Below are 26,761 nucleotides of genomic sequence, written 5' to 3' on the forward strand. Positions count from 1 at the left end.
AGTGCTCTTCACCAATTTTATTTGCTGCTTATATCATGATCCTCCTCCCACGAGGCATGTTTGAGTTCATAAATTGATGAGCTAAAGACTGCACAGAAGAATTTTCCTGATAGCCCCTTGTCTTCGGATAAGTACCGAAATTCAAAACACTGTCCCATTGGCTTATTTGTAAGTAGTTTTCCCGGGAAGGCATGACAATTCTGATACCAATAACAGCAAGCAATCATCCAACAAGCTGCAAGGAAGCAAAATAACCACACAGACAATCTAATCATGACAGCTTCCACAGTTTCTTTAAGCTCGTTATTCTTGAACTCCAGAGGTATGACTTAACTGAGGTTGTACAGCAGCAGAAGTAAATCATTTTAGCTTAACATTGATTCCCAAGGTGATTGCACTTGCCAGTAAAGTGAAGAAAGTAGCTTCTTTAAATGCCATTCATTTAAAGAATATAGATGCTGATGTAGTAGCAAGAAATACTAGCATTTGATTGAGTTTATTACAAAAATGATTAAACTTGGAGCTTAGTGATCAGCACCAGCAGTTGAAAAGATAACAAGTAAAATTTGGTAACAAGAACAGTAGAACTTATGGTATACAACATCCCCAATGTTTCAATGTTTCACACAAAGATATTATTAGGTTTGCAAGGGAAAAAAGTCAAGGACATTTGGTCATTGTGGTTAAAGTTTTTCTTGTATGTCATCCTCCTCAGATCAAACATCTCAAACAGCTTCAACTTTCTCAAGTTGTTTCAGACTCTCACGGTAAATGGGGCAAAAAAAAAAAAAAAAACTTTACTCCGAATCACCAAAATGGTGCTATGAACTACCTTTCTCTAGCCTCTCCATCTCCTCCCGGTGCTTTTGTTCTGCTTCCTGGATTTCTCTCTCTGCATCTTCCTCTTCCTCTTTCTCATCAAGAGCATCAAACTCTTTCTCTGCAGCCATGGCTTTCACTATAGGATCCCTTAGTTCAGATATTAACCCACCCCCAATTTGATATTCCGTCTCATCACCTATGAGGAAGAGACGCTGATCTGGTCCCGATGTCATGGGAATGTCAACTGCGAGAAGTTTCATATCATACTGCAAGAAAAAGATATCGATTGGGTCATAACATGCTAAGAAAGTCCAATAGATTCACATCTGACAAAGTAGAACGTTTTTTTACAAGCTGACTCACACTATGCTTTAGCAGGTTTTTTTAAATAAATGCTTTAGCATCCTTATACATGATAAACCTGAAAATTCATCCAGACAAGATATGCAAGTTAAATGTTGAGGTTCACAAAACCCTAGACCCTAAGCTGTCACAGACAAATATATAACCCAGTAAATTTTTTTAATTCAAAACAGAAGCGGTAAGGCCAAAATCTCAACCTGGATGCATCCAAATCAAGTTCACCTAAACATCACCAAATCTCAATTTTTTTTATTTGCCATTTTTTAAAATTATGGACTTGTGCTTGGATCTTGATAATAACTCCCAAATAATCAATCGATCCATGGTACACCAGGATGTGAAGTCTTCTGGGCCAAAATTTAATGCTTCGAAAGACCAACCGGTTAACTTGATTACAGCTGGAAAATTAATTGGAAATCCAGAAAATCAATGGAAGGATAAACCTGATATATGCAGCAATTGAAGTTCCAATTAATTACTACAGCAAAGTAACACTGTTTATATAGTGTTCCTCAGCAACTATATGCTCCTATCAGAAACTAAGGCAGTTAACGGAAGTTAAGTTTTAAAGCACACATATGGAATAACCTGCACATATTTGTAAAATGTTTCAAGAGCATTTCCCTTGAATTAGGTCATTTGGCACAGGCACTAGTTGTCCAACATACTAGATTCCAAAAAGGCTGAATTCCCCTATCCAGATTCTCATCTTTATTAGGATTTTTTTTTTTATTTCTTGCAAGGTACAGTCATCAACTAGCCTAGAAGTGGATAGGAAGCAAACCTGCCCCTTTTTCTTTTTAACTTCTACGCTGACAAGCCCCTTCCGTTCTGAACCTCGGATTGGGAAGATGAGAAAACAGCGTTTGCCACTAAGCCTTGGCTTAAATTTCTTGATCTGAGGTCCACCTCCTGACATAACATAAGCTCTTAAGTCAGTTCCAGACAATGGGGCTCCCATGACTTCAAGAATTGGGGCAGATGTGTTCAGTTTCCTCATAGCCATTCTATAAACTCGATCAGGATTAATTGTAAACCTCGAACGGATGTACAGACCCTATAAACAAAAAGGACAAAAGAATGTAGAAATCAAATAAGACAAGTCTTTCCAGAAACAAATGTAAACCGTAAGCTTAAGCAAAGGAGCAACAGCAGAACAAAAAGAATTAGTTTTTCAGGAGCAATTCAGATATTGCCAGGAAAAAAATTGTCACTGAAGAGAATTAACACCATTCCAAACAAACATTCAAATGTATTCATGCATCTAAAAATTAAGCAAATGCACTTCAGGAGTATTTTCCCCAACTTTATCAGATCTGATGGGTCAAATGCAGAAAAGATTTATAGGCTAATGAATAAACACAATCGTTTTTCTTTTGGATGGTAACATACACAATCTTCTACAGCAAAGTATTTCCTAAGAAACTTTGTTACCAAAGAAATTATGTTTAGCTCAATCATTTTGCATGTCAGCTATTATGTTGTTAATTAATTCAGCTATTGTAGCATGTGAAGAATCTGCCCTTAAGAACAAATAAGCAATCCAGTAAACTGAAATCCAGGGATTGATGCCAAATTACAATATGCAAAATTGCGTACTCAAAACTGAAAAGGGCCTCCAACAAGGAATTTACAACAAAAGTCTGGCTAGGTGAAAAACATGGTCAATTGTTTTCAGTAACACAGAAGAAATTAATGTGCCTCCTCAGCTATTCAGTTGTTTACATGGTGGAAAAGCAGGGAGAATGAAAAATTTGCTTCTCAGTATGGGAGATAAGTTGGAACAAACTGGTAAGAGAAGAAATTTGAGAGAAGAGAAGAAGCCTCAGCAGATAGAGACCTGCCACAGGGCTGGTTAGGGGTCAGAAGTCAACCCCTATCCCGATTTATTATTAAGTGATGAAATTACATAATAAATGACTAAATTGCTCGTCTCTCTATTACAGCCAATAAAACCCCCCAAAAAGTCCATACTTGAGAAAAAAAGAACCTAAAAACACTTGTTACTTCTATAGAGAGAGGAAACAACTACAAGCAAAATTATGCAATTACTTCTATAGAGAGAGGGACATAAATACAAGCCAAATTATCAAACTTCCCTTCTCCATTTGAATACGGTGGCTATCCACACTAAGTCACATTTTTCTATACAGAAAATTTTAGGGGCCTGCAATGAAGGTGAAGTTTTATTTCCAAAAGAAAATGATGAAGACTGACATCCCAAAATTCATCGAGAAAGAATCCCTAGCAAAAAAGTTCTTAGTCCCCAAGGGAGGACTAATACCTTAAAATAAATCTTAGTTTCTGCACCTCGGATTACCTCTTCTTGTCCTTCAAGCATAACTTATAAATACTTTGAAAATGTCAAACAAAAGTTACCCCCAGTATGGACCTGAAGGGCAAGTCATGTGTCATTTGAGGGTTTACTTCACTTATGACTACGCTAAGGCTTCAAGGAAGACATCAAATATGGCAAAAAGCAATCATCCTTTCAAACTATTTTCTGCTTGACAATGAATTTTGTCCATCTTTTGAAATGAGATCCCAAATACAATTTAAATGAGACACACAGGTTAGCTATTCACAACAAAATACCATAACAAAATTTTGAGCCACATATATCCAATCCTTGAATATCTTCTACTTCTATTGAGATATTTTAGAAAGTAAAAAATCTTTTAACACTGTGGAAATCCATAAGTCAAAGCACTTAACTTACTAAATTTAACAAGAAGGATTCATGCAGAAAAGTTATGGACATTATAGTTAGAATAAATCGACCTATTATCGTAAACGTAAAACCATCAATACCTGTATATTTTTTATGAATTCCTTCTATTTGTATGTATAACATCATTCTCAAAGAGAATATATTGGTACAACATAAACACCAAGAAATTAATCAGTTAACTGCTGTTCCCAAGCCTGGGGTAAAAGAAGATTGCAACAGCTTAACAGCTACTATAAAAACTTAGTCAAATTTAATAAATTTGAAAAAATCTTATGTCATCACGCGTGGTAATTGCCTTCTGCAAGATGTCAAATCAGGAGCTTGGCATGACACAGCGGAAGGCTCCCACTAAAGCAATGCATTCGAAGAGGTGAGGCAACAATGGACATTGCAAATGGTAGAGTACAATGGAGTAGGAGATACCTTTACATTGTGGGGACAAGGCTCCAATGTTGATGATAAAAGACAAATGTCTGGCATAATATTGGTACATTAAAGCTCTCATATACACAAAAAAAAAAAATGATCTAATCTGTTATGAATACCCACATTATTCTCTAAAGTTATTCTACATTTTGTTCCTGACAAATGAGTGGATTAGCTGAATAGTCACCAAAAGCCCACTAGTTATTAGTTGTTAAATGCAATTATGCTTCGGGTAATGAAGGAGTAAAAGTTGAAACTCACAACAAAGGCAACAATGGCTGACGCCAGAGCCAGAAATCCGTACTTCGCCAATCCCTCCGAAAGCTCCACAAAGGTACTCGCGATACCAAACATAATTCTCCACAATAAAATGCAGACTGCCAAAGCTGCAGCCCCCACAAATACTAGGGAATACCCCTTCCACAATGCTTCAATGTGAAGCCCGATGGCCTCCCTGTACTTTCTGAATGATGATCTAGCAGCAGACGCAGGCTTGTTGAAGATGGCTTTCGCAAAACCCACATTGATTTTTTTGGATTCAGACCTCCCTGAACAGAAAAATCGGGTCCCAAATGGATTTCCATTGGTCTTTCCACTCCTAACAGTTTTACAACACAGAACCCCGATTTTAGTTTCGGAAACCTTTGAAGGGAGTCTGGGTATTAAGTGCCGCGAATTAGACAAACCTGCTGGGTAAAGACCTGATGACGAGTTGGTCAGATAGCTCTTCAACGACTGGCACACTAATTGGCCATTTGGGGAGATGGGTTTTGAAGGAAGTCCATGAAACGAGGTTAAACGATTCGAATTAAGAAACCCAGATGCAAAATCTCCAGAAATGTAGCTTCTGATGGAACCTTGAAGGGACTGACTAACAAAATGGTAAGTAAAAGTGCCGCCGGGAGATGGAGATTTGGACAAAACCGAATCGAAGTACACTGTCCGAAGGCCCACGATTATTGCCTTTGCTTGTCTCGCCATTACAATTACCAAAGGAAATCAGAGACGAAAGAGCATTTGAATGAGGGCGAAGATCAGAGGGCTGATTTCTTCTTGTTCGGGCATACGGCCGTCTTTGCTTTTGACTGCAGCGTTATTATTACAGCGCATATTAGATCCTCTTCTAATTGGTGGCTTTGCAGTTCAGCAAAAAAATGAGAACAAAAACTGCATAAAAAGATTACAAAAATAATAGATGAGGAAGGAACATTGCAGATTACAGCAAGATACAGGGCAAAAAAATTTAAAAATATTTTTAAAATTACTAAATATTTAACTTAATTTTTAGGTAAATATAAATATTAAAAAAATTAAAGATAAAAGAAATTGAGAAACACCCATTTGGTTTGTTTGAAGAGGGAGATTTAGAAATAGATGAAATTAAAGTTTATTACAAATCTAATGAATACTCTTATTATTAATATTTTCAAACTAATAGAAGACACAACCTTAATTTAAGATAAATTTAATATAAATTTAAGTATTAGATCAAATTGCAATTGCAATGAGAGACTTAAATTATTGTCAAATATAATTTATTAGTTAAAATTATTTGTTTATTTAAATATAACACAATATTTATTAATAATTTGTGTTATTTAGTATCAATATTAACATAGAACTTAGTATAATATTAAATTAGTATGAGTAAGGTAATTTAATTTAAATTTATATCATATTTATTACTTATAATCGGTATTTAATGTTGATAACTAATATATTATATTTAATAATTACTATTTCGTATAATAATAATTTAATATAATATTTTGATTAAGGGTCGATCCAATACGAAAAATCATTTGGTGCGAAACATATAAAATAGCTATCTCAACCGTCCGATCATGATCAACAACTATCTCAGTTGTCCAATCATGATCGGACAACTAAGATAACCGTTTCACATATTTCGCACCAAATGATTTTTCGTATTGGATCAATCATATTAAAACGAATATTAAAAAATCACAAGTATACATATTACATACATGATATAACATCATATTTTATAACAACATTTTATCATGAAAATTAATGTATAAAATAGTAAAAAAATAATACTTGCATAATCAAAGATTTGGGCAAAAGATTTTTATAAAAAAACATGGGGAAAGTGTTTTTTTTTCTTTATAACCCTAAACAAGTAAGGCCAAGCGCATCCTCTTCCAAAGAAAGGACTTCTTTCCACGAGTCTTATTTGTGTAGTGTCTTTACAAGTTCATGCAAGAACCTCATTGCAAATGCTTTTTCCTTCCATCTGTGAAAAAGAGTATAATGCAAGGAGCCTCAGAGAACACTTTTTTTCTGTTGTTTGAACAGACCAGCAGAACCTGGATATTTATTGAGTTATACTCAAAAAACAGTACCAGCAGTTTCATATGTATCTACTTTCCTCCAGGGCACAAAACCCATTCCACTCCCTCTGCCTCAGCTCATAGAATAGAAATGCTCAACCACAATATCGTATTCTTTCTATTCCTTTCTGTTTCTTGCTGAAAATATCTTCCAACAACTGGAACCAATGCAGCATATTTCTCGCAGTGAGATCAATTTTCCTTCATTCAAACTTGTCACCAAAAGCACCTTCTCACCGGTTGATAAATGTGATAACTTTTTGTTCTTGTTCATGAAGAATTCCTCCTCCTCCTCCCACTTTTCCCTTCTGATCTTTTTCCCCTCACACATTTCAACTGCTTTCCACTACTGGGCATAGCAAAAATGCCAATCCGACCGAAACCCTTTTGCAAAGATCCCAAGAGAGTCTTTCCATTCGTTGATTTTTCCATCAATCCTTGCTTCATAACCACCTGCTCTTTCTCTAACTCGCTAAGCCTGACTCTCATTCTTGAGATCTCAAGCTTGAGCTCACGGTTCTCTCTCCGCAAAGACGCATAGTTGTCACGAGGAGATACGGCAGCACTAGGCACGCCACTGCTTATCCTCTGTGACAGGAAGGTATCACCAGAGGTGCCACCAAGAACATTCTTAAGGCGGAGCTGCTCAAAGTAGAGAACTCTCACTGTCATTTGGACTGGTAGGCGGTCATTTTGAGCTGCATGGTTCGATGCCTCTTGTGAAAGTTTTTGGCAGTCAATCAGCTTGCACAATGTGAGGCATTCATGCTCCATCAATGATGGGTGAGCCTGAAAAAGAGATCCATCAAAAGAATATGTCAGACAAACATCATTTGCATTTTTCTTGGAAAAGAACAAACATCAATTATTCTTTATAAGTTTTATATAGTTCCATAAGGTTCTTGGTCTCTCATCTTCTTATATTATAATACTGCTCAGAGTCATGAAATATAATTACTAATATGATCATAACAATCATATGGTAGGTTGTCGACATAGTTTGTCATTATCTTTTAGCTTTATGATCCTCACAGCTGGTAAGTTCTGAAGGCCAATACCACCTTGTAGGTCAGTGCATAAGGTTCAGTAGGCCAACTTCCATAGACAAGTATAGGCAAACATAATCAAAATAAGAAATTACCTTTAGATATATATCAATTGCTCTGTAAAGTCCATCATCCACAACACGAGCATAATCGGGTAACAGCTCAATAATAGCCATAAACTTCTCCAGCTTTAGATATGGATCGGGTGCAATCTCTGCAAGATACATATCCATCAGCCGGCCCACTTTCAAGACTGCACTGTGACTTGGAGATGCACCAAGACCCTCCGATTCATATCCATACTGTGGAGGTGAGTCTTCAGCATCTTCGTCTTCAACCCAATTAAGAAAATTCATCAATATCCTATGAACAGTGTCAATATCGAAAAGAGAATCTCTGCTGTTGATTGAGGGAATTAAAAGATCATCCAGTGAGACAAGATCCAGCTGGAAACTGATTCTTCTCTCAACCTCAAGTCTACATGCATCAGAGGACCCCATAACAGTTGCCATTCTAAGCATCCCAAATAGAAAACTGAGTGGGACTGAGGCATCTCTGTCAGCTGGTAAAAGACCAACGAGATTCTCCACTATTAATCTCTGCTCACTTTCCAAAACCACTCTAGGCTCCAATTTTGTCCCTGATGGATCCCATGCCCGACCTTTGCCAACATCATTCAAAGAAGTGTGAGCATAATGCAACAGAGATGAAGTAATGCTATCTGGTCGAACACCCATATTTCTCATAGATATGATTACTTGCTGGTAGAAATCAATTCTCAAAGAAGAGAGATCTTCAATCCACCATTCTCCTGAATCAGCTTTTGGTTTGCCTGGCCCACCATGACATTCCAAGTGAGACAGACCTGATACCAACTGCTCTTTGGTTGCATTCAAGGCGATGGCTTCAACACATCTGCCAACAATACCCACTTCCTCTGCAACAGGAAGTAAACCTTCACAGGAAGCTAATACCTCAATAGATTTTTCAAGACTTTCTGCCACTACATCAGTTAAGTATATCTCAGTACGGGCTATCAGGTTTCCTTGTCCATAATCTTCGGTCATTTCCAGAAACTCAGCAGCACATCGAAGGGGCCCAACATTTGAGGATGAGATCTCAAAATTTGCACCATAGCAGAACTTGGCTGCTAGTTCAAATGTCTGGGCTCCACCAGGTATGTTAAGAAGCTCCAATTTGGAGACCTTTGCATCCTTGGCATCTGCTACCATTTTTCTGATCTTTCCGCTCCAGGATACAAGAGGAAACTGCTAAAATAAACTGAGTTGATACACATGGAAAGGCATTTTCCTAGGTAAACAGAACTCCACAACTTGGCTTCAATACACCAAGAAGCATTTTGAATTTAAGAAAAGCAGTAGTTTTTTTGAGAAAACAAAACATCAAAAGAACATTCAAAGGGATCAAATCAAACTCAACAGGGCAGAGCGCAATATAAGATTTGGAAAATGGAAATCAAGAATCAAGATAAAGGCCCTCATCACGTACAAAAAAATGTTAATCTTGAAAACACTTTTTAATTATTCAAACTTCCAAGGGTGACTTACAAAGCTCACAATAGTGAGAAATAGTCCCTTCCAGTCAGTTATGGGCATGAAAACACATAGGGTTGCCTGATTAGAATTGAACGCAGTCAAGCTTACTGCATGAGCGCAATTTAGCCATTAAGTTCCTTCTGAACGTAAATATGGTCAACAGTACAGGTCTGAAATACTCATCTCGGTCAAAGCGTTGACTCGGATAACTTGGTCTTGAGGTATCAGATACCAATAGCCAAAGATATGCAGCAAAAATGAATATAATTTTGCAGCAGATGATTGACATTATCTTGTTTCAAAGCTTGCATTCCAAATTAACAGAAGTTCTTCTAAATAGAGAACCTGACCTGATGCAACATAAATGACTGCCCATCAACATCAACAGTTATGTCACCAGCTACATCTGAAAAGATCCTGCATAGACCGAAATGTTTTTCAATAGTTGCCCATCAATAACACATAATCCCGTGATCTAGCAGGTCGTGAATTTTAAAGAAAAACACCAAAAGTGAATGAATAAAACGAGAGGTAGATGAAAAAGTTTCAGCGCACCATTCATGTCAATCTTCAAGTGCTTTTCGGAGTCCATTTTAATTTCTATCAAGGCAGAAGGTAGCCCCACTCCATTCTACATGTACTAGACATTCTAATACGTGAAAAGATAACTCTAGAATTCTCCTATATCTTCCTTTAGAACCAACAAGGTAATAACGAATTTTACTAACATGTTCTCGAATCTTAAACAAGGTTTATCGCACCATGAGAAAACAGTGTCCCAGAATTAAGTTTACGTAAATGCACTTCAAGACTCTCCTAATATCCCAGAAATTTCCAAACTAAGAGAAGTACTCATGTTTCATCCAAAATTTTGATTTTTGAATGCTCACTCTTTTTTTTAAATCCTTGAATGATTAAAAAAATAGAATACGGTCAGACCACTCAAACAGGAAGAAAAAAAAATACTTTCACAAAAATGTAAAGGATAACAGAACTTCCATCTTCATGATTCATCCATTCCAACAGGATAAAAAGTGCAGATCAGGAAACCCATACAATGTAAAGAACAGAATTCAGAACATACGATTCAACATACGAAAAAAAAAAGAATTCAGAACAAATAAGCAACCCATTACACCTTTTAGTGGAGGAATGGGAGGAATTTGCATTCGCTGAGCGCTTGAAAGAGGGGAAAGAATGGTTTTCGGACACCATTTCCTTTCCTCTTTCCGCACTGTCTGGACTCTGGACTGAGTGACAAAGAAGCAATGTTGGAGGGAATATGAAGAGGTGAGGAATTACGAGAGGAGCCCTGTTAGTCTATCCAATTTACTATATACTGCCCTTTTTTCATCCATTCTATGTCTTTGGATTCTAAAATTAAATAAAAAATAAAAATATTTTTTAGCATTAAATATGAACTCTTTGGTAACTGAAAATATGAAAAAAGTCAGTAAATTAAATTATTTAATAAATTCTCATTTTTTTAAAAAGTCAGTGAATGAATTCCATTTTTTTTTTGCACGATACATTTATTTTTATACTTCATCGATATTTATATTAAGTATCTCATTGGATTTATATCCATGAAATTATTATACATAATGTCTCAAAAATTCGAGAAAAATCCCTTAGATTTACATTATTAATAGTGATATTTTTTCATTAAATTAAGATCGACCTACGAACAAGCCCTCTGCCAAAGTTTTAAAACATGGTGGATAATTTATAAATATTAAAATAACCCCAAGAGAAACTATTTACATTTCATCGTTAGCAAATACGACCCACACTCTATTTTCATTAAATAATAATTTTTCATAATTTTGGTCTCATTTACGTACCGTGAAAAGGGCAAAAATATCGTAAAATTTTCTCAAATATTTAGAAAAATAAAAATAATATTTTTACAAGAATATCGTTTACTTTATTAAATATAAAATAATATATTTATCTCTATTTTATAGTTAAATTTTAATAAAATTTAAAAATATTAAATCAACATCAAGTTTTTAAGTTATTTAATTAAAATTTAATAATAAAAATAAAAATTGAGTTCACCAATTTTTAAGATAAGAGTCAGGTTTATACTTTTTTCAAAAAATAAAAAATACAAAAAGGGCAGTTTGGTCAGTCCATAAAAATAATGGCATATAAAGTAAATTACCCCCAAAAGGAAGTCTTTTTGTTTGTGTAGTATGATGTGCACGCAAATAATAGATGAGACAGGGGCTTGCACGGAACTCAAGAAAGGCAAAGCCAGTCCAAATCCGCTACAAAAGTTGGTCGTCAGGATCGGGTTTGTCAGGATCGGTCAAACCCGAGACTGATTAAAGCGACTTAAAGGAGGGGGTGCCCCACGTTGAAGAAAAAAATTGGCTCCGGTTGGATTAAAGCGGTCCTCTCCCTTGTCTTTCAATATCGTTTGGGAGGGGGGACCCTTTGGGTCACCTCACTTAAAGCCTGTCTAATTTATTTGAACCAAACCCAACGCAACCCAACCCGAGTTATAAATAGGTTTACCTAGAGATCTGATCCAAAACAAAAAATTATTTGCTATCTTAATCATCTGATCATGCTGAACAAGTTTTTTTTTTTTCAAGAAACAAATCAAATTTCGAACCCTGTAAATTTTCACCTGAAAATATCATATCATGCCATGAAAAGCCACCAGAGTAGGCTTCCGGTGGGGCACCACACTGGTTACATACTTGCAATCGTAGGCTGTCGTCTCTATCTGCCCATTTCTGATATTATACACAACGATCTTGTTCATCCCCATTCTCAGCTGTAAGTTGTTCTCCTCGAACAGCAGGGGAGTGATCTTTTCTTCAAACTCCTCGCTTTTAATCGGAAGAACCACCTCCTGCTTCCTCCATTCATCCCTTTCGTAATCTTCCAACACAAACGCGATCAGTTTGTTTTTCACAACCGATGCTAGGCACAGGCGGTCGTCCCAGACAAATTTTTCTTCGAGGGATCGGACGTTGAAGCGGCTTAGTGGAATGGATTTGGAGCGGAAGACTTCGGTCTCCAGGTCGAAAGTTGCTATCTCTATTGAAGACTGGAGGGTCCGGAAGAAATGGCTCATGGTTCCAGTTTTCAGAGCGAAGTTACAACGGAGAATGTGTCTGAGCAGGGTTGGGACTTCGATTTCTCTTGGCTGAAACGAAGCTTCTGTCTTGCCGACTTTAAGCACCTCGCAGACGTATTTGTCCCGTCCCGGGGAGTAAAAGAAGTTGGCGATTTTGTATTCCCCGGTGGAGGGGATGTAGCAGAAGCTGGGTTCAAGCGATGTACGGTGAACTGGTGGGAGACGGAGAGATTTGCGAATGGCTGGGTTGGTGATGGTAAAGGATTTGTCGCGATTTTGGAAGCACATCAGTCCGTTTGAGACACCGGCGCAGTAGAGATACTGTCCTCGGTTCAGGTCTCCATAGCTGACCATGACCAGTGGGCGTAACGAGGGAGCTCTGCTCGTGTGGATATTGAGGAAGGTGGGTTCGGAGGCAATGCCGCGCCAGAGCTTGCAGACGGTCTTGAATCGAAGGACGTCTCTCACGGGCAACCAGCTCAGGATCTCCAAGACTATTTCGTCAGGGATATGAGGGCACCCTGGTGCTGCAGTCGTGGTATCTTCTTCCTTCTTCTCTGTTTCTCCTGATGAGTTCTCCTCCATGGTTGATGAATTTGGGCTCTTTCCTAATAGATAACGAAGCCGCCATGCATAGAGGATCCAAACTTCTTTAATACGCATCCATGCTTTCTTCTCAGGAAGACTCCACGTTTCTGCTAACATATTTCTTCGGGAAACACAATCGAAGTAATTCACTTTTTGCAATTAGAAGAAAACTTCACTAAATCTCAAATAAACGAACCAAAGACTTTTACTTTTTCATATGCAACGAGAAGATTATGCAAAAACTCGTATGGAAAAAGACGACGGTGAATACAATTCATGAATATGTTTTGTTTAGTGGGTGGAGGTACTCTGAAAAAATTACAGTGTGAGATGATTAAAATATGTGCTACTCTGATATTGAAAACGACGAGATAGGAGGTACCCAGAAACAATTACAGTGAGAGATGAAGAAGATTATTCTAAACCGGTATGGAAAACGATGAGATGGTGGGTACCCAGTGTTTGAAGATTCTTGGCCTTGATCAAAGGCTTCCCTTTTGTAAAGATACTGTTGAGGATAATCAGCCTTGATTAAGGCTCCTCCGTTGTAAACTCTCCGTTTCCGTTGTAATTACCTCTGATTTGTAATCTTCAACGTGTGGTGGTTTTTATCAGAAAAAAATTACAGTGACAGACGAAGAAAACAGGAAAGAATTCCGGGATGCTCTCTCTCCTTATGAAGTCAACTATCTTCAGAAGCACAAAACTGTAACACGCACAGAAAAAACAAAAGTAAAAAATCAAAAGAGAAGAAGTTGTCGCTCATACCTGAATAAACACCTTTCTTTCTTCTGCATCTTTTTGATTCCTGGTTATGGTTTTTATGGATTCTCTGCCGCCGTTTCCAGTGTTAAGAGTTCTTCCTTTCTCCGCTTGTCCAGAGGTTCAGTTACAGAAGGTAAGTGTTGCCGTAGGCTCTTCTGATTCTCCTCCGAGTATACAGGCTTTCTAATTCAAACGGCCGGTTCGACCTGATTGAACCGGAACCTATCTTTTTCCGGTTCTCACATAAGGAAAACGGTTTATTATATTTTTATGATTTTATAAGACTTTAATTTATTTATTTATTATTAATATTTTATTATCCATTCTTCATTCGATAGAGAAGTAATGGTTTGGACCGAACTGATGTGGTTCAATGTGTTTAAACTGGACCAAGTTGGACCAGACCAAATTAGAAACGTATGTAGCATTTAGAAGAAGAAACAGCCAACTCGAACAGAACCTCTGGACATGCAGAGCAAGGAAGAACTCTTAACACAGTAAAACAACTCAGAGAAGATTTATGTTTTTTCATGTATGTTACAGTAAAGTACACCACAGTTGATTTCGATCACCCTGCAATTGTTTCTTGTTCTCTTCATCTGTATTTTTTTCTGGGTAATCTTCTTCGTCTCTCACTGTAATTTGTCCAGGATACCTCGGTCTCATGGTTTTCCTTATCACTTTGGCACAATCTTCTTCGTCTCTCACTGTAATTTTTCCTGGGGACCTCCTGTTTCGTCGTTTTTATATCTGTATAAGCTTTGTAATTTTTTCTGGGTACCGCAGACCAGTTCTAGCATAAATTCTCGTTACGTATGAAAAAAGAGTCTTTGACTGGTTATTTTGAAATTGAGAATAAAATTTCTTCTACAATGGCGTTGGATGTGTTGGACTGCAACTGGAGATTTGACTTTTGATGTCAGAAGCAGGAGCGTAAACACGAGCATTCCTGAGAGCGGAGAATCGATGGGAATTACAGGATGTTGGAATTTGTGTTTCTATCGACGGTCCTTGTATAAGATCCGTGGGTTGTTTTCTAGTAGGTTCGAGCTGATTTCAACACAGGACTTTTGAACTTCTGTGCAATGTTGGATTATCTATGTAGAAAGAGCTCAGATTCATCAACCATGAGGAACCTCCCGTCAGAAGAAACAGAGAAGGAAGGAGAACAGTCTTCGCAAGCTGTGGTGCAGCATTACCTCAGAACCAGCCTTCATAAAAACCCACATGAGCAGCGGTCGGTCGTCACTGTTACAGCTCTATCACATCCACTGCGGAGTCCCAAGAGGCTCGTATCTCATCCAATGTGCAGGCACCCCTAACGGACTGGTTTGCTTCCTAAATCACGATAACTCCTTCACCATCTGCAACCTTGCCATTAGCAAATCTCTCCGTCTCCGACCAGTCCATCACCCAACACATAGGCCCAGCTTCTGCTACATCCCCCACACCGGAGAATACAAAATAGCCAGCTTTTATTACTCACGACAACGGGAGAAATACTTTTGCGAGATGATTTCAGTCGGCGAGACTGAAACCCCGATTCCCCCAAGGGAAATCCAAGTCCCATTCTCACTCCATCGACACTTCACTGTGAAAACTGGAACCGTGATCTATTTCATCCAGGACCTACGCTATTGTTTCGAGATAGTAACTTTCGACTTGGAGACTGAAGTCTTCCGCTCCAAATCCTTTCCCACTAGCCGTTTCAATGTGAGATCCGGGATATACCAGCACAAATTCAAGTTTGTGTGGGATGGTCGTCTGTGCCTGGGATCGATTGTGAAGAACAAACTGACAGGGTTTGTATTGGAAGATTACGAAAGGGATGAATGGAGGAAGTATGAGGTGGTTCTTCCGATTTCAACGGAAGAGAACAAGCCCTTTCCAAGTGTAATTTCCGTCGATTCTCTACTAAACGCTCAATGTATTCTGCTCCTGTCATTTCCATCCAAGGCCATGATAGATGGAGTAACTCGACTAAAATTCAAAGTTAACGAATCAAATACTATCTTTTTCACCTGTAGCTAAAAAAAATTAAGCTAAACTACTGTAATAGATGAAGAGACGAAGAAAGAATTCCGGGACAGACTCTTCTGATAAAATTAACTATAACATACATGAGAAGAAAAGAAGAAGAAGTTCAACGAGAAGAAAAAGTCCTTCTTACCTCTCTAAAGACCTCTACTCTCTCCCCTTCTTCATTCTTCTTTTTCTCCGTGTTGATTCCTGATTATTGTCTTCGTAAATCTCTCTAAAGCCGATTATAGCGTTAGAGTCTTAGGCCGGTGGTTCAGTTCAAGTGGGTGAAAGACTCTCGCCTGACTCTCATTCTAACAACATCTTGTTGGAACATAACCTTGATCCATGAAACCCAATAAAAAGAAGATTCGGATTTTCAGTGTGCTGGCACAATCGAGGTCGGCAAGAACCATGCGCTGGCAAGTAAGTAGGCAAAGGAGGTCGGCAAGAACAATGCGATGGCAAGGAAGTCGGCAAAACCAGAAAACGTGTTCGGCAAAGATGAGAAGTGTATGTGGTGCCGATTAAATCTTAATGTTTATAAATAAGATCGTAAACTATGTAATCAAGAATCCAGAAATAAGAGAAAAGTTCAGAGAACTTGTTGTCTGAGAGCGTTAAAATTTCTTTGTGCGAGAGAGTGTCAGTTATATTTCCAACAGTGGTATCAAAGCACAAAAAGAAGCAAGATCTCTCTGAACAACTGTTCAAGATACAAATCAAAGAAAATGATGAAGAACAAGGCTACGCAAGAAATGAGCGTGGTCGAGGAAGAGGCCGAGGCCGTGGATGTGGAAGAGGCCGCAACTATGGACGAGGTTGGAATAACAATTCCAACAACAGTTATGAGAGAGGTGAAACCTCATCAAGAGGTCGTGGAAGAGGAAACATGAATTCCAAGTATGAAAAATCTCATATTCAATGTTATAATTGCCAAAAATTTGGGCATTGTGCTTGAAATTGTAGAGTTCCCAAGATAAAGTTCGTTGAACAAATAAATTATGCTGAAGCAAAGACAAAAGAAAAAGAATCGTTGTTATTAGCATACAGAAATATCAATGAAGAGCAAGAGAATACCTGGTATCTTGACTCAGGGGCAAGTAACCATATGTGTGGAAGAAGAAGCATGTTCATAGATCTCAATGAATCGATAAGGGGAAATGTCTCTCTGAGAAATGATTCCACCATGGCGGTACAAGGAAAAATGTAACATTCTTATTCGTACAAAAGATAGTAGTCATCAATTAATTTCAAATGTCCACTATGTACCGAATATGAAAAATAATATCTTGAGTTTGGGTCAACTCCTAGAAAAATATTATGACATTCATATGAAAGATTATAGCCTTTTTATAAGAGATGACAGGGGAGATTTGATAACAAAGGTACATATATAAAAGAATAGAATGTTTCCTTTAAATATACAAAACGATGTTGCAAAGTGTTTACAGGCTTGTTATAAAGACACATCGTGGCTGTGGCATCTTTGCTTTGGGCATCTAAATTTTGAAGCTTTAAAGCTATTGTCCAAGAAAGAAATGGTGAGAGGCCTACCTCGAATTAATCACCCAAATCAAGTGTGTGAAGGGTGTTTATCAGGGAAACAATTCAGAAAAAGCTTTCCGAAAATATCAGAGTCAAGAGCCAAGAAACCACTCGAGCTAATCTATCAAGCCAAGCTCTTTAGGTAAAAGCAACTACTTTCTTCTCTTTATTGATGATTTTTCAAGAAAAGCATGGGTATATTTCTTAAAACAAAAATCAGAAGTGTTTGAAGTCTTCAAGAAATTCAAAGCTTCAGTAGAGAAGGAAAGTGGTAAAAAAATCAAAGTCATGGGATCTGATCGAGGAGGAGAATTTACTTCCAAAGAATTTCAGGAATTCTACGAAGTCAATGGAATTCGTCGACCACTGACAGTTCCTAGATCTCCCCAACAAAATGAAGTGGCATAAAGAAAGAACCGAACTATTCTCAATATAGTTCGGAGTATGCTTGAAAGTAAGAAATTACCTAAAGAGTTTTGGGCAGAAGCTGTGGCGTGTGCGGTTTATTTATTAAACCGATATCCAACATGAAGTGTTTAGGGAAAAACATCACAAAAAGTATGGAATGAAAAAAAGCCTGACATCTCCCACTTAAGAGTCTTTGGGAGTATAGCTCATGCATATATACCAGATGAAAGAAGAACCAAGCTTGATAACAAAAACGAAGGTTTTATCTTCATTGGTTATGATGCACATTCCACAGGCTATAAGCTGTATAATCCAGATAGTAAGAAGACAATAATCAACCGAGACATAGTGTTTGACGAAGAAGGATTATGAGATTTTGGATCTCATAACAGTGACTTCAATATCTCCCCTCCATCTGAAGATGGACCAATATCGGTCGAACAGAATGGAGAAATGCAACTAGAGCCTACGACTCCATCTACTACAATTACACACGAAGATGAGTCACCTTCGTCACATTCAAGTTGGAGCCAAAAAATCGCGCCACGGATACGAAGTTTTCGAGAAATATATGAAGAAACTGAGCCATCTGGTAATCTCACTATTTTCTGTCTTTTTGTTGATTGTGAACTAGTAAGCTTCCAAGAAGCTGCTCAAGAAAAGAAATGGCAAAATGTCATGGATGAAGAAATTAAGGCTATCGAGAAAAACAAGACTTGGAAACTCGTTCCATTCCCTAAAGGGCATAAACCCGTTGGTGTTAAATGGGTATACAAGACAAAGAGAAATACCAAGGGATACATCGAAAAACACAAGACAAGATTAGTGGCAAAAGGATACAGTTAGAGAGTCGGCATTGACTATGATGAGGTATTTGCTCCTGTTGCCCGTTTAGAAACTATAAGACTAATCATTTCTCTTGCAACTCAAAACAAATGGAAAATACATCAAATGGATGTGAAGTCTGCATTCCTAAATGGAGTTCTCGAAGAAGAAGTTTACATCGAGCAACCTTTAGGGTATAAAGAGAAGGGAAATGAAGACAAACTTTTGAAGTTAAAGAAGGCTCTTTACGGGCTAAAACAAGCACCAAGAGCATGGAATAGCCAGATTGACAAGTATTTCCAAGAGCATAGTAATACAAAAAGTCCATAGGAGCATGCCCTCTATATCAAGATAAAAAAGGAAGATGTGCTGATTGTGTGCCTATATGTGGATAATTTGATTTTTACATGTAATAATCCAAACTTGTTTGATGACTTTAAGAAAGAAATGGCCAAAGAATTTGAGATGTCAGATATCGGGCTCATGGCGTATTATCTTGGCATCAAAGTGAAGCAAGAAGAAGATGAAATTTTTATTTCACAGGAAGGCTATGCAAAAGAACTCTGGAAAAAGTTCAAGATGGAAAATTGCAAGCCAACCAACACACCGATGGAATATGGAATCAAGATATCCAAGCATGAAGAAGGAGAAAACGTTGATCCAACCTTTTTCAAAAGTTTGGTAGGCAGTCTACGTTATCTAACCTATACAAGACCGGATATTATTTATGCAGTTGGATTGGTCAACCGCTACATGGAATCTCCAACAACTACCCATTTCCAGGCTGTAAAGAGAATTCTTCGCTATTTAAAAGGTACTATGAACTTAGGCTTATTTTATTCAGTTTCTAAAAATTACAAGCTTATTGGATATAGTGATAGCGATTGGGGTGGAGACATAAACAACCGAAGGAGTATTACTGGATTTGTATTTTTCATGGGAAATACCGCCTTCACATGGATGTCAAAGAAACAACAGATTGTCACATTGTTGACTTGTGAAGTAGAATATGTTGCAGCTACTTCATGCATTTGTAATGGAATTTGGCTCAGAAATCTATTGAAAGAAATAGGCTTAATACAAGAAGAGCCTATCAGAATCTATGTCGACAACAAGTCAGCCATTGCTCTAGCAAAGAATCCAATATTTCATGATCGAAGCAAGCACATCGACATTGTTACCATTATATACGGGAGTGCATTGCAAGAAAAGATGTGCAAGCTGAATATGTGAAGTTACAAGATCAAACTGCAAATATTTTTACCAAACCATTGACAAGTGAAGACTTCATAAGATTAAGGACTCTACTTGGAGTTACAGGATCAAGTTTAAGGGGGAGTGTTGGAACATAACTTTGATCCATGAAGCCCAGCAAAAAGAAGCTTCGGATTTTCGGTGTGCTGGCACAATCGAAGTCGGCAAGAGAGGTCGGCAAGAACCATGCGCTGGCAAGTAAGTCAGCAAAGGAGGTCGGCAAAAACAATGCGCTGGCAAAGAAGTCGGCAAAACCAATAAAGGTGTTCGACAAAGATGAGAAGTGTATGCGGTGCCGATTAAATCTTAATGTCTATAAATAGGACTGTAAACTATGTAATCAAGAATAGAGCGTAAGTTATATTTCCAACACATTTACTTCTAGAGCTGAACGAGCACGACAAGGTATCTCTATTCTCTACCAATCTACATAGACCCAAATCTGATGAGGCTCGCGGTTCTCATTTGCATCTCACCTGAATAAGTCTCTGCGTAGCACGACTGCTGAGTGTATGCGTCTCAGATGCGTCTAATTGAGAAAATCTTCTTGTTTGCTTTAGAACCTGTTTCTGATTCTTCTGCCCTCCTTCTCTAGAGCTTAACTGTTCATTCTCGCCTCTTAAACCTTCTCGTACTTCAGCCGCTGTCGATGAACTCTCACCTGCTCCGCCTAGCTTCTCTGCTCCGCCTAGCTTCTCGAGGTAAGCCTTAGATCCGTGTTTGTTTTCAGCGTCTTCTCTGCTGTATTGAAATGAAGATCAATAATTTTTTTGATTTATTTTATTTTTTCCGGTTGCTATCAGAATCTATCGTCAATACTTAATCAGAAGATTCCAGAGGAATTTTTCTGTTTTTCTGTCGCCTCTTTTGCCTCTTTTGGACAGGTGAGTACTTTCACTTCTTCTGTTCTCTACCGTTGCTGTTCTTTTCTATTTCCCAGGTTTTGCTTATGAGATTTTCCTCTGTTATATGTACTGTGATTTTTTTTTCAGTGTGTCGCTCTAAGAGATTTGTTGGAAAAAACGCCTTTTGTGGTCATCCTTTACTGCGTCCGAAGTTTTTAGCCTTTCCGGTTATCTCTGTCTTTCGCTTTCTTCAGCTAATTCTCCATGCCAGTCAGCCATATTGTTTTCCGAGACCCTAAAGAGGCGGTCTACCTTTCTGCGTTCTCTTCTCTTCTTTCTCTGTTCGCTTGAAGCTATTGGCTCCAGATTTTATTCTTCAGATTGCCCTTTCTGATGTTTTGAGATTTTTTTAATTCAAATTTTCCTGTTCTGGAAAATTATTTACTACAAAGAGACGGAAGATTCAGAATTACTATGTTTTTATCTGACCTGAACCTGTATTTCTAGATCAGCATTGAATTGGATGACTTCCCTTGAGTCACCTTTTTTCTGTCATTTGGTAGTTGGTACGTTGTCATTGAAATATTTGTACAGGCATGAACCTGCATTTCACCAACATTGGAATGACTTCCATTGAGTGACCTCTTTCCTGTCCTTTGATAATTGGTTTTTTGTTATCTAGTTATTGGTAAAGGAAGCTACTGCAGCAAAACACTAATTAGCTAACATAATTCCTGTTATTCGTCATCATTTCTTATCTGTTTTTCATCTTCTCTATCTTTTTGCTGTTGGATCCTTTAATCAATTTCAACAAGATGTTACCCGTCCATTGGATGGGCTTGTTTACTAGTTTGACCAATAGTCCAGTTGGAGACATTTTTAAACTTCTTTTTCTTTTCTTTTTTTCAATTGAATGTTGATTACACAAACACTGCTCCTAATACCCCTAGTGGGACGTGAGCCCAAGATCTCACACTATAAACCCTCCCATGTGGCCAATGAGCCCATGGCCCAATCCACATATTAAAAATCACAAACACCTGTAGTAACCAATTCCCTAGTTATTTATATGGTCACACTAACCAAAAAAAGCTCAATAAACTGTACTTCTCAAAGCACATTCGACTGCACTTTCCATAGTAGCATTATACTAACAGATAAAATACATTCTCTCCTTCCTCTCTGTTCCATGAAGAGGTTTGCCTCTTCCCATCCCTCTCAATGTCAGTAGAAAAGGTTGGGGGAGAAGTTGAGCCCCTCCCATAAAAGTTAGATTTTTTTAGTTAAATGGGAATTTGATCAAAAGTGTAATTTTTTAATTTTTCAGGTGGTAAAAGTGATTAACTTTAAGTAGAAATTGGAGAAGAAATATTATATAGAAAATATTCCAGTCACAAGTTTAAACATCGTACAAAAAAAGAAAAAATTAATGTAGGTACAAGTGTTGAGACCCCGCTGCATCCTTTTTAGTGTTACTCAGGAATGTTGCTGGACTTGTCCTTTATTAAAAACTCAAAACTCACAAAGGATGTTTTTGGTGCAACTTGTTGAGGCTCTGCCATTTTTGAAAACCTTAGGTGCTGAAAAGTGCACAAGCTAGAAGTTGCTTTTCAGATTGAAGCTACTCGCATGAAGTTTTTGGACTGGTATTTGAAGATTGGCGGAGTATCAGCCCTCATTGGAGCTTCAATGGAGTATTTCATGATTCGCACGGGTTTCTGTGTGAGGACCATCCTTTCTCTTCCATCCTTGTTTTTAGATCTAGATAATGTATTATTTCCTCTTTGCAACATTATACTTTCAAACTAAAAGGTCAAAATTTTTTTGGGACCATATAGAGCTGTAAAGAGAGAAACTTGAGTCTTACAATTATAAGGTGCATAGTTTGAAGATGCTTTGTTTTGAATATTTGATGTTTATTCTCAATAGTTTGGATCATGTGCATTCTACTTATAGTTCCTAGGCTTCCTCATCATAATTATTATGACATCTGTGACTTTATCATTGCTCAGCAAAAGGATAACATGTAAACAAGATATTCCATTCTGCGGAAAATGAATTTAAAAACTTGGAACACAATTACACTTCTAGAGCTATCATCACTGCTGCCAAAGAAAGCACATGTCCCCAAAAGTACTTCACAATAAGAATATAATTAACAGAATGGCTGACAGATATTTTCTCCAGTTATGCTTCTGATACTATTTCCTGAATCAGTTGGTAAATTAAATACAGTATGCAACTGCTACTATTTCTTGCTAAGGGTAAGAAATGTTTTACCTGAAGGATTTCACTTAGGTCCATGAGATCACATTACTAGTGAGATAAGAAAATAGATGGGTGATCTGTCTTGTCAGATGCTATGGCCCCAGTGAAGGTAATATTCTTCTGCTAGGTCTCATTCTTGGTCAGAAATACAGTGAATTGTTTTTCCCATTTGGTTCTCTGAACCTACTACTTTGTTCCATAAAATAAGTGAACTCTTTGGTTCAGTTCAATTGCTCACCAAGGATGGGCGTCTCTGTTGACTATCTGTTGGATAAAAATCTTAAATTTATCTTCAGCAGCCATGGTATCAGTATGAGAGCCCATAGCTTTCAAGTAGAAAAAAATTACTTTGTGGCTCGAGTCCTAAGCGCTGATCAGTTCGATTCCTCTTCGGTTGAGGTCTTTGGTTCAAGCCTATCTGGCGGTGCCTTGTAGGTGTCTATTTATTTAAACTAACGAAAAATAGTATCTACCCTCCCTTTGTTTCTAAAATTGAGCGATATAATCTCAATTTAGAACTTGAAAAGATAATGGTTGTCCAGGAAAATATGTTATCATTCAAACTTATTCTTGTCCATTTTTTAAAGTATTATGTTGGATATTTGCTGGTACACTGTCCTGTTCTTCCAAATAGATACACCTATTTAAAGACAAATTATTTGTTGCAAGGATATCTTCAAATAGCTCAAAATACTTCAACAAGTAATCTCAGGATTGCCTTAAAATAGTTAGTTAACCATAACGTCAATCAATGAACCAAGCCCTAAAAGAATATGTATTTTTTTATCAGATGGTCTCCTAATAAGATAAATGAGCATGAATCTGAGTTTTTAGGACTGCTTAGGCTATTCTCTTCAACAGAATGCTTGCTATTGGGAAACATGAGTGTAAGTTTTCTCTCAAATGTCCTTTCTCAAGTTCTTGTCTGACATGCATATGCATCACTTCTTCATGTGGTAATTGTTTTGTGATGGCTAAAATGAAAGGGAAGGAACACCTGGCTGCCTTATTTCTATTATATTGATTGTCACATTGTCCAATAATTCCATGTGGGCTTTGTCCAAATTGATTAGATACATTCTCATGAAGAGGCAACTGGAATCCAACTGGTTTTTCCAGTTGAATCTGCTTTAAGCGTGTGAGTTGGAAGTTCTATTAATTAGGCTTCTGTGTAGATTGGCTGGTGCTAATTTCTACAAGAAGATTATGAAACCTATGCTGTCATAATTGATCCAGGTGTTCTAAGGAGATTAACTTATTAACATGTTGTAAACCATCAGTTAACTAAAAAGCTGCTTTTTACATTTGATTTGAGGTGCGTGTCTAGAAGAATTTGAAGATTTTGACCTAACGTTCTCAACTAACATTTGGTTGACATTTTTCCTGTTTACACAGATGAGAAAGTAACAGTTCTTGAATCAGAAAAAAGGGCTTGGGAGAATAGTCCAGAAGGTCAAGCCATGAGAGAAGCCTTAAATCCTTGGAGAAAGCTTGATGAAGAAGAAAGAAAGCAGTCCTGACTTCATCCATCACTAGTGCCAGGTTGAAAAAAGATATTATGTAGGGGAATCATGAACTTCATTGGCTGTCAACAAATTGTAATAAGAAAAATTGTTTGAAGCAATTCCAGTATCAATATGTTCTATAACACAATTTATAGACTTGCCTGGATCCGCATCAAACTGATTCAGTGGGGCTAATCCATTGGATTTGTAGACAGAGAACTAGTAGTTTGTAAACTCGAAATAAGTAAGATATTAGCCAAAATTTCTCCTCAAATTGCATGTGGATGAAAACAGGAGTGAATGAAGAGGTAACAGATTACAGACCCATATTCCTTCAAATTCAGAATCGATTAGTTGCTACAATGCAGACCCTTGGGAACCAAATACTGGATTACTGAGAACCAAAACAGTTGAACATCCTGCTTCCAAACATCAATTTTCAGGTAAGTTTGTCCTTTGGACCGAAGAATAATAATGGTTCTCCAGCTCATTCAGACTGGCAGCTGCCTGTTCTCCAATCTTTTCCAACAGACGATCAGTTTTCTCTGCTTGCTGCTTAAATTCTGCAGTCCGTTGTTCAACATGCTCATTCAAAGAGGCAAACCCAGAAAATATAGCAGTTTGCTTCAGCTCTGACACCAATTTGAGGAGTGAATCAGCTGATTGGACCTGTCTATAGCAGCTACATCAATGAAAATATTATAGCCTGATAAATTGCTAATTCAGGTAGTCTGACCTTTGTGTATCTGAGTGGTGTTTAGGGTTTAGGGTGTTGTTTATGATTGTGGTCAGTGTGTGAATGAGCTTATCTGATGTATCCTCAAAGATCACGAGAAAATAAGAAACTAGAAGCTAGAATTCTTCTTCTTCAAACTTCTAAATCTGTATATCTTCTCAACGTTTGAAAACTTTCTCCTTAAATCATTTTCCAAGGACATCAAAAGCAACATTTCCACTAGGGGTGAATCTTTGTCAAGACGTGCACAAGGAGTTAAAGGGGTTGTTTTTACCACTCTGGCAGCACACATCTCCATCCGAAATGCTTCCTGTGAGTTCCTGAATGGTTGATCACTGACCTAGGAAAAAGAAACCGCATTCTTTTACTTTTGGAGCATGAAGTAGAACCTTAGCTAATATGAAGAAAAGTTTGAATTCCCTTCAGATATAGCCAAGTTCTTAATTGCATTATGAAGTCAGAAAGAAATGTCAATTCAGAAAGAACAATAAGGTTTCCAGGCAGATAATGTAATCTAAGAAGAGACAAGTAGAGACAACCTCACAGACCAATTCATTTCATTTGCCCCACCGGCTCCATATATAAAATCCTAAATCTGACTAGACAAAACAACTCCTCCAAAGCTTGAGAAAAGAACCCACAAAGCAGAACTCTTTGCAAAATTGTTAAAATTTTCATGAAAAAGATCATGTCGATTTCATTAAGTTCTAAAACATCTCGTTTAAGATTGAAAAAAAAATGGAGGTAATTAGAGCACGAAAACGAAAAAAAATACAAAAAGGTAAGCGCTTTCACGTGATTAATAACTCCAAATTGGCAAATTCCATTCTGGCAAAGAGGCAACAACCTAAGTTCCTCATTCTCCGACAAGAACTTAAGATTTCAATGCACACTCGATAATCAGATTCAACCACCATCAATACACATTTCTCAAACATCAACAAATCAAGAAAAATCCACTATGGTAAATCTGCTGAAAAACAACAAAACAAAACAGTTTACCCTCGCGCAATTGACCAAAGTACTGAAATTCTCGACCATGTTGATGATGTCAGTGTCGACGCGTTGCAATAGATTCTTCTGCTTCTGAGCTGCCGTAATTGCAGCCGCCGCCGTGGGTCCAGTTCCGGCACCCACGCCTATTTTGTTCATCTTGTCAACGGGTATTGCTTTCAAATGGAGGGAAGTGAGAATGAAATTGCGAAGTAAAAGATAAATACAGAGCAAAAACACCACATAAATATTATACAAATTTCAATCTAAATAAATAATTATTTCAATAATATTTTATTATTTATGATAATAATAATAAAATTTCTATTATTCACAGTTATTGCATAATATATAGTAAATAATTAAAATTAAATTTTAAATTTTTTCCTATAAATGCTTTCCAATGAACTTATTGAAAGCCTATAATAATTTTAAATAATTTTAATAATTATTTAAAATTTAAAAGGAAAATGAGGTGGAGTTGCTCTTCTTCTCCATTTCCATTTTTAACATAAAATCTTAGATTAAAGGCATAATCGCCTCCTCCCGCCTTTTCTCGAAAGGCAGGGGTTACTCTTCTTTTTATTTTCGATTTAAATACAGAGTTATCAAGTG

The 26,761-nt window shown here is 37.4% G+C and overlaps 5 protein-coding genes across 6 annotated transcripts; 1 reads left to right on the forward strand and 4 right to left on the reverse strand.

Moving 5' to 3' along the window:
* Window positions 1-410: 410 nt before the first annotated feature.
* LOC137966071 (uncharacterized) lies at window positions 411-5,420 on the reverse strand. Its single transcript, XM_068812539.1, has 3 exons — window positions 4,604-5,420; window positions 1,970-2,242; window positions 411-1,088 (listed from the first exon to the last, which is right to left on the reverse strand). Exons 1-3 carry the CDS (start codon window positions 5,321-5,323, stop codon window positions 822-824), a joined length of 1,260 nt encoding a protein of 419 aa, XP_068668640.1. The 5' UTR covers window positions 5,324-5,420; the 3' UTR covers window positions 411-821.
* Window positions 5,421-6,429: 1,009 nt separating this feature from the next.
* On the reverse strand, window positions 6,430-10,536 carry LOC137965571 (BTB/POZ domain-containing protein At3g08570-like). Its single transcript, XM_068811838.1, has 4 exons — window positions 10,437-10,536; window positions 9,649-9,715; window positions 7,838-9,010; window positions 6,430-7,485 (listed from the first exon to the last, which is right to left on the reverse strand). The coding sequence occupies exons 1-4, from the start codon at window positions 10,511-10,513 to the stop codon at window positions 6,967-6,969; spliced, it is 1,836 nt and encodes a 611-aa protein (XP_068667939.1). The 5' UTR covers window positions 10,514-10,536; the 3' UTR covers window positions 6,430-6,966.
* Window positions 10,537-11,945: 1,409 nt separating this feature from the next.
* On the reverse strand, window positions 11,946-21,252 carry LOC137966270 (F-box protein At5g65850-like). Its single transcript, XM_068812846.1, has 3 exons — window positions 21,247-21,252; window positions 20,631-20,672; window positions 11,946-12,905 (listed from the first exon to the last, which is right to left on the reverse strand). Exons 1-3 carry the CDS (start codon window positions 21,250-21,252, stop codon window positions 11,946-11,948), a joined length of 1,008 nt encoding a protein of 335 aa, XP_068668947.1.
* LOC137965573 (uncharacterized) lies at window positions 20,383-24,691 on the forward strand. Of its 2 annotated transcripts, XM_068811840.1 has the most exons (4): window positions 20,384-20,500; window positions 20,603-20,683; window positions 22,222-22,364; window positions 24,308-24,691. In XM_068811840.1, the coding sequence occupies exons 3-4, from the start codon at window positions 22,274-22,276 to the stop codon at window positions 24,430-24,432; spliced, it is 216 nt and encodes a 71-aa protein (XP_068667941.1). In that variant the 5' UTR covers window positions 20,384-20,500; window positions 20,603-20,683; window positions 22,222-22,273; the 3' UTR covers window positions 24,433-24,691. The 2 variants fall into 2 exon arrangements, with proteins under 2 accessions (XP_068667942.1, XP_068667941.1); XM_068811841.1 differs by lacking the exon at window positions 20,603-20,683 and having other exon boundaries at window positions 20,383-20,500.
* Window positions 24,692-24,733: 42 nt separating this feature from the next.
* Window positions 24,734-26,327, reverse strand: LOC137965572 (mediator of RNA polymerase II transcription subunit 22a-like). Its single transcript, XM_068811839.1, has 3 exons — window positions 26,156-26,327; window positions 25,428-25,493; window positions 24,734-25,086 (listed from the first exon to the last, which is right to left on the reverse strand). The coding sequence occupies exons 1-3, from the start codon at window positions 26,303-26,305 to the stop codon at window positions 24,850-24,852; spliced, it is 453 nt and encodes a 150-aa protein (XP_068667940.1). The 5' UTR covers window positions 26,306-26,327; the 3' UTR covers window positions 24,734-24,849.
* Window positions 26,328-26,761: the final 434 nt, after the last annotated feature.

The sequence above is a fragment of the Aristolochia californica genome, unplaced genomic scaffold (assembly GCF_029961685.1).
Source record: "Aristolochia californica isolate CCGP_79_NKW_82.1479 unplaced genomic scaffold, dmAriCali1.0.hap1 SCAF_5, whole genome shotgun sequence".
NCBI lineage: Eukaryota > Viridiplantae > Streptophyta > Magnoliopsida > Piperales > Aristolochiaceae > Aristolochia > Aristolochia californica.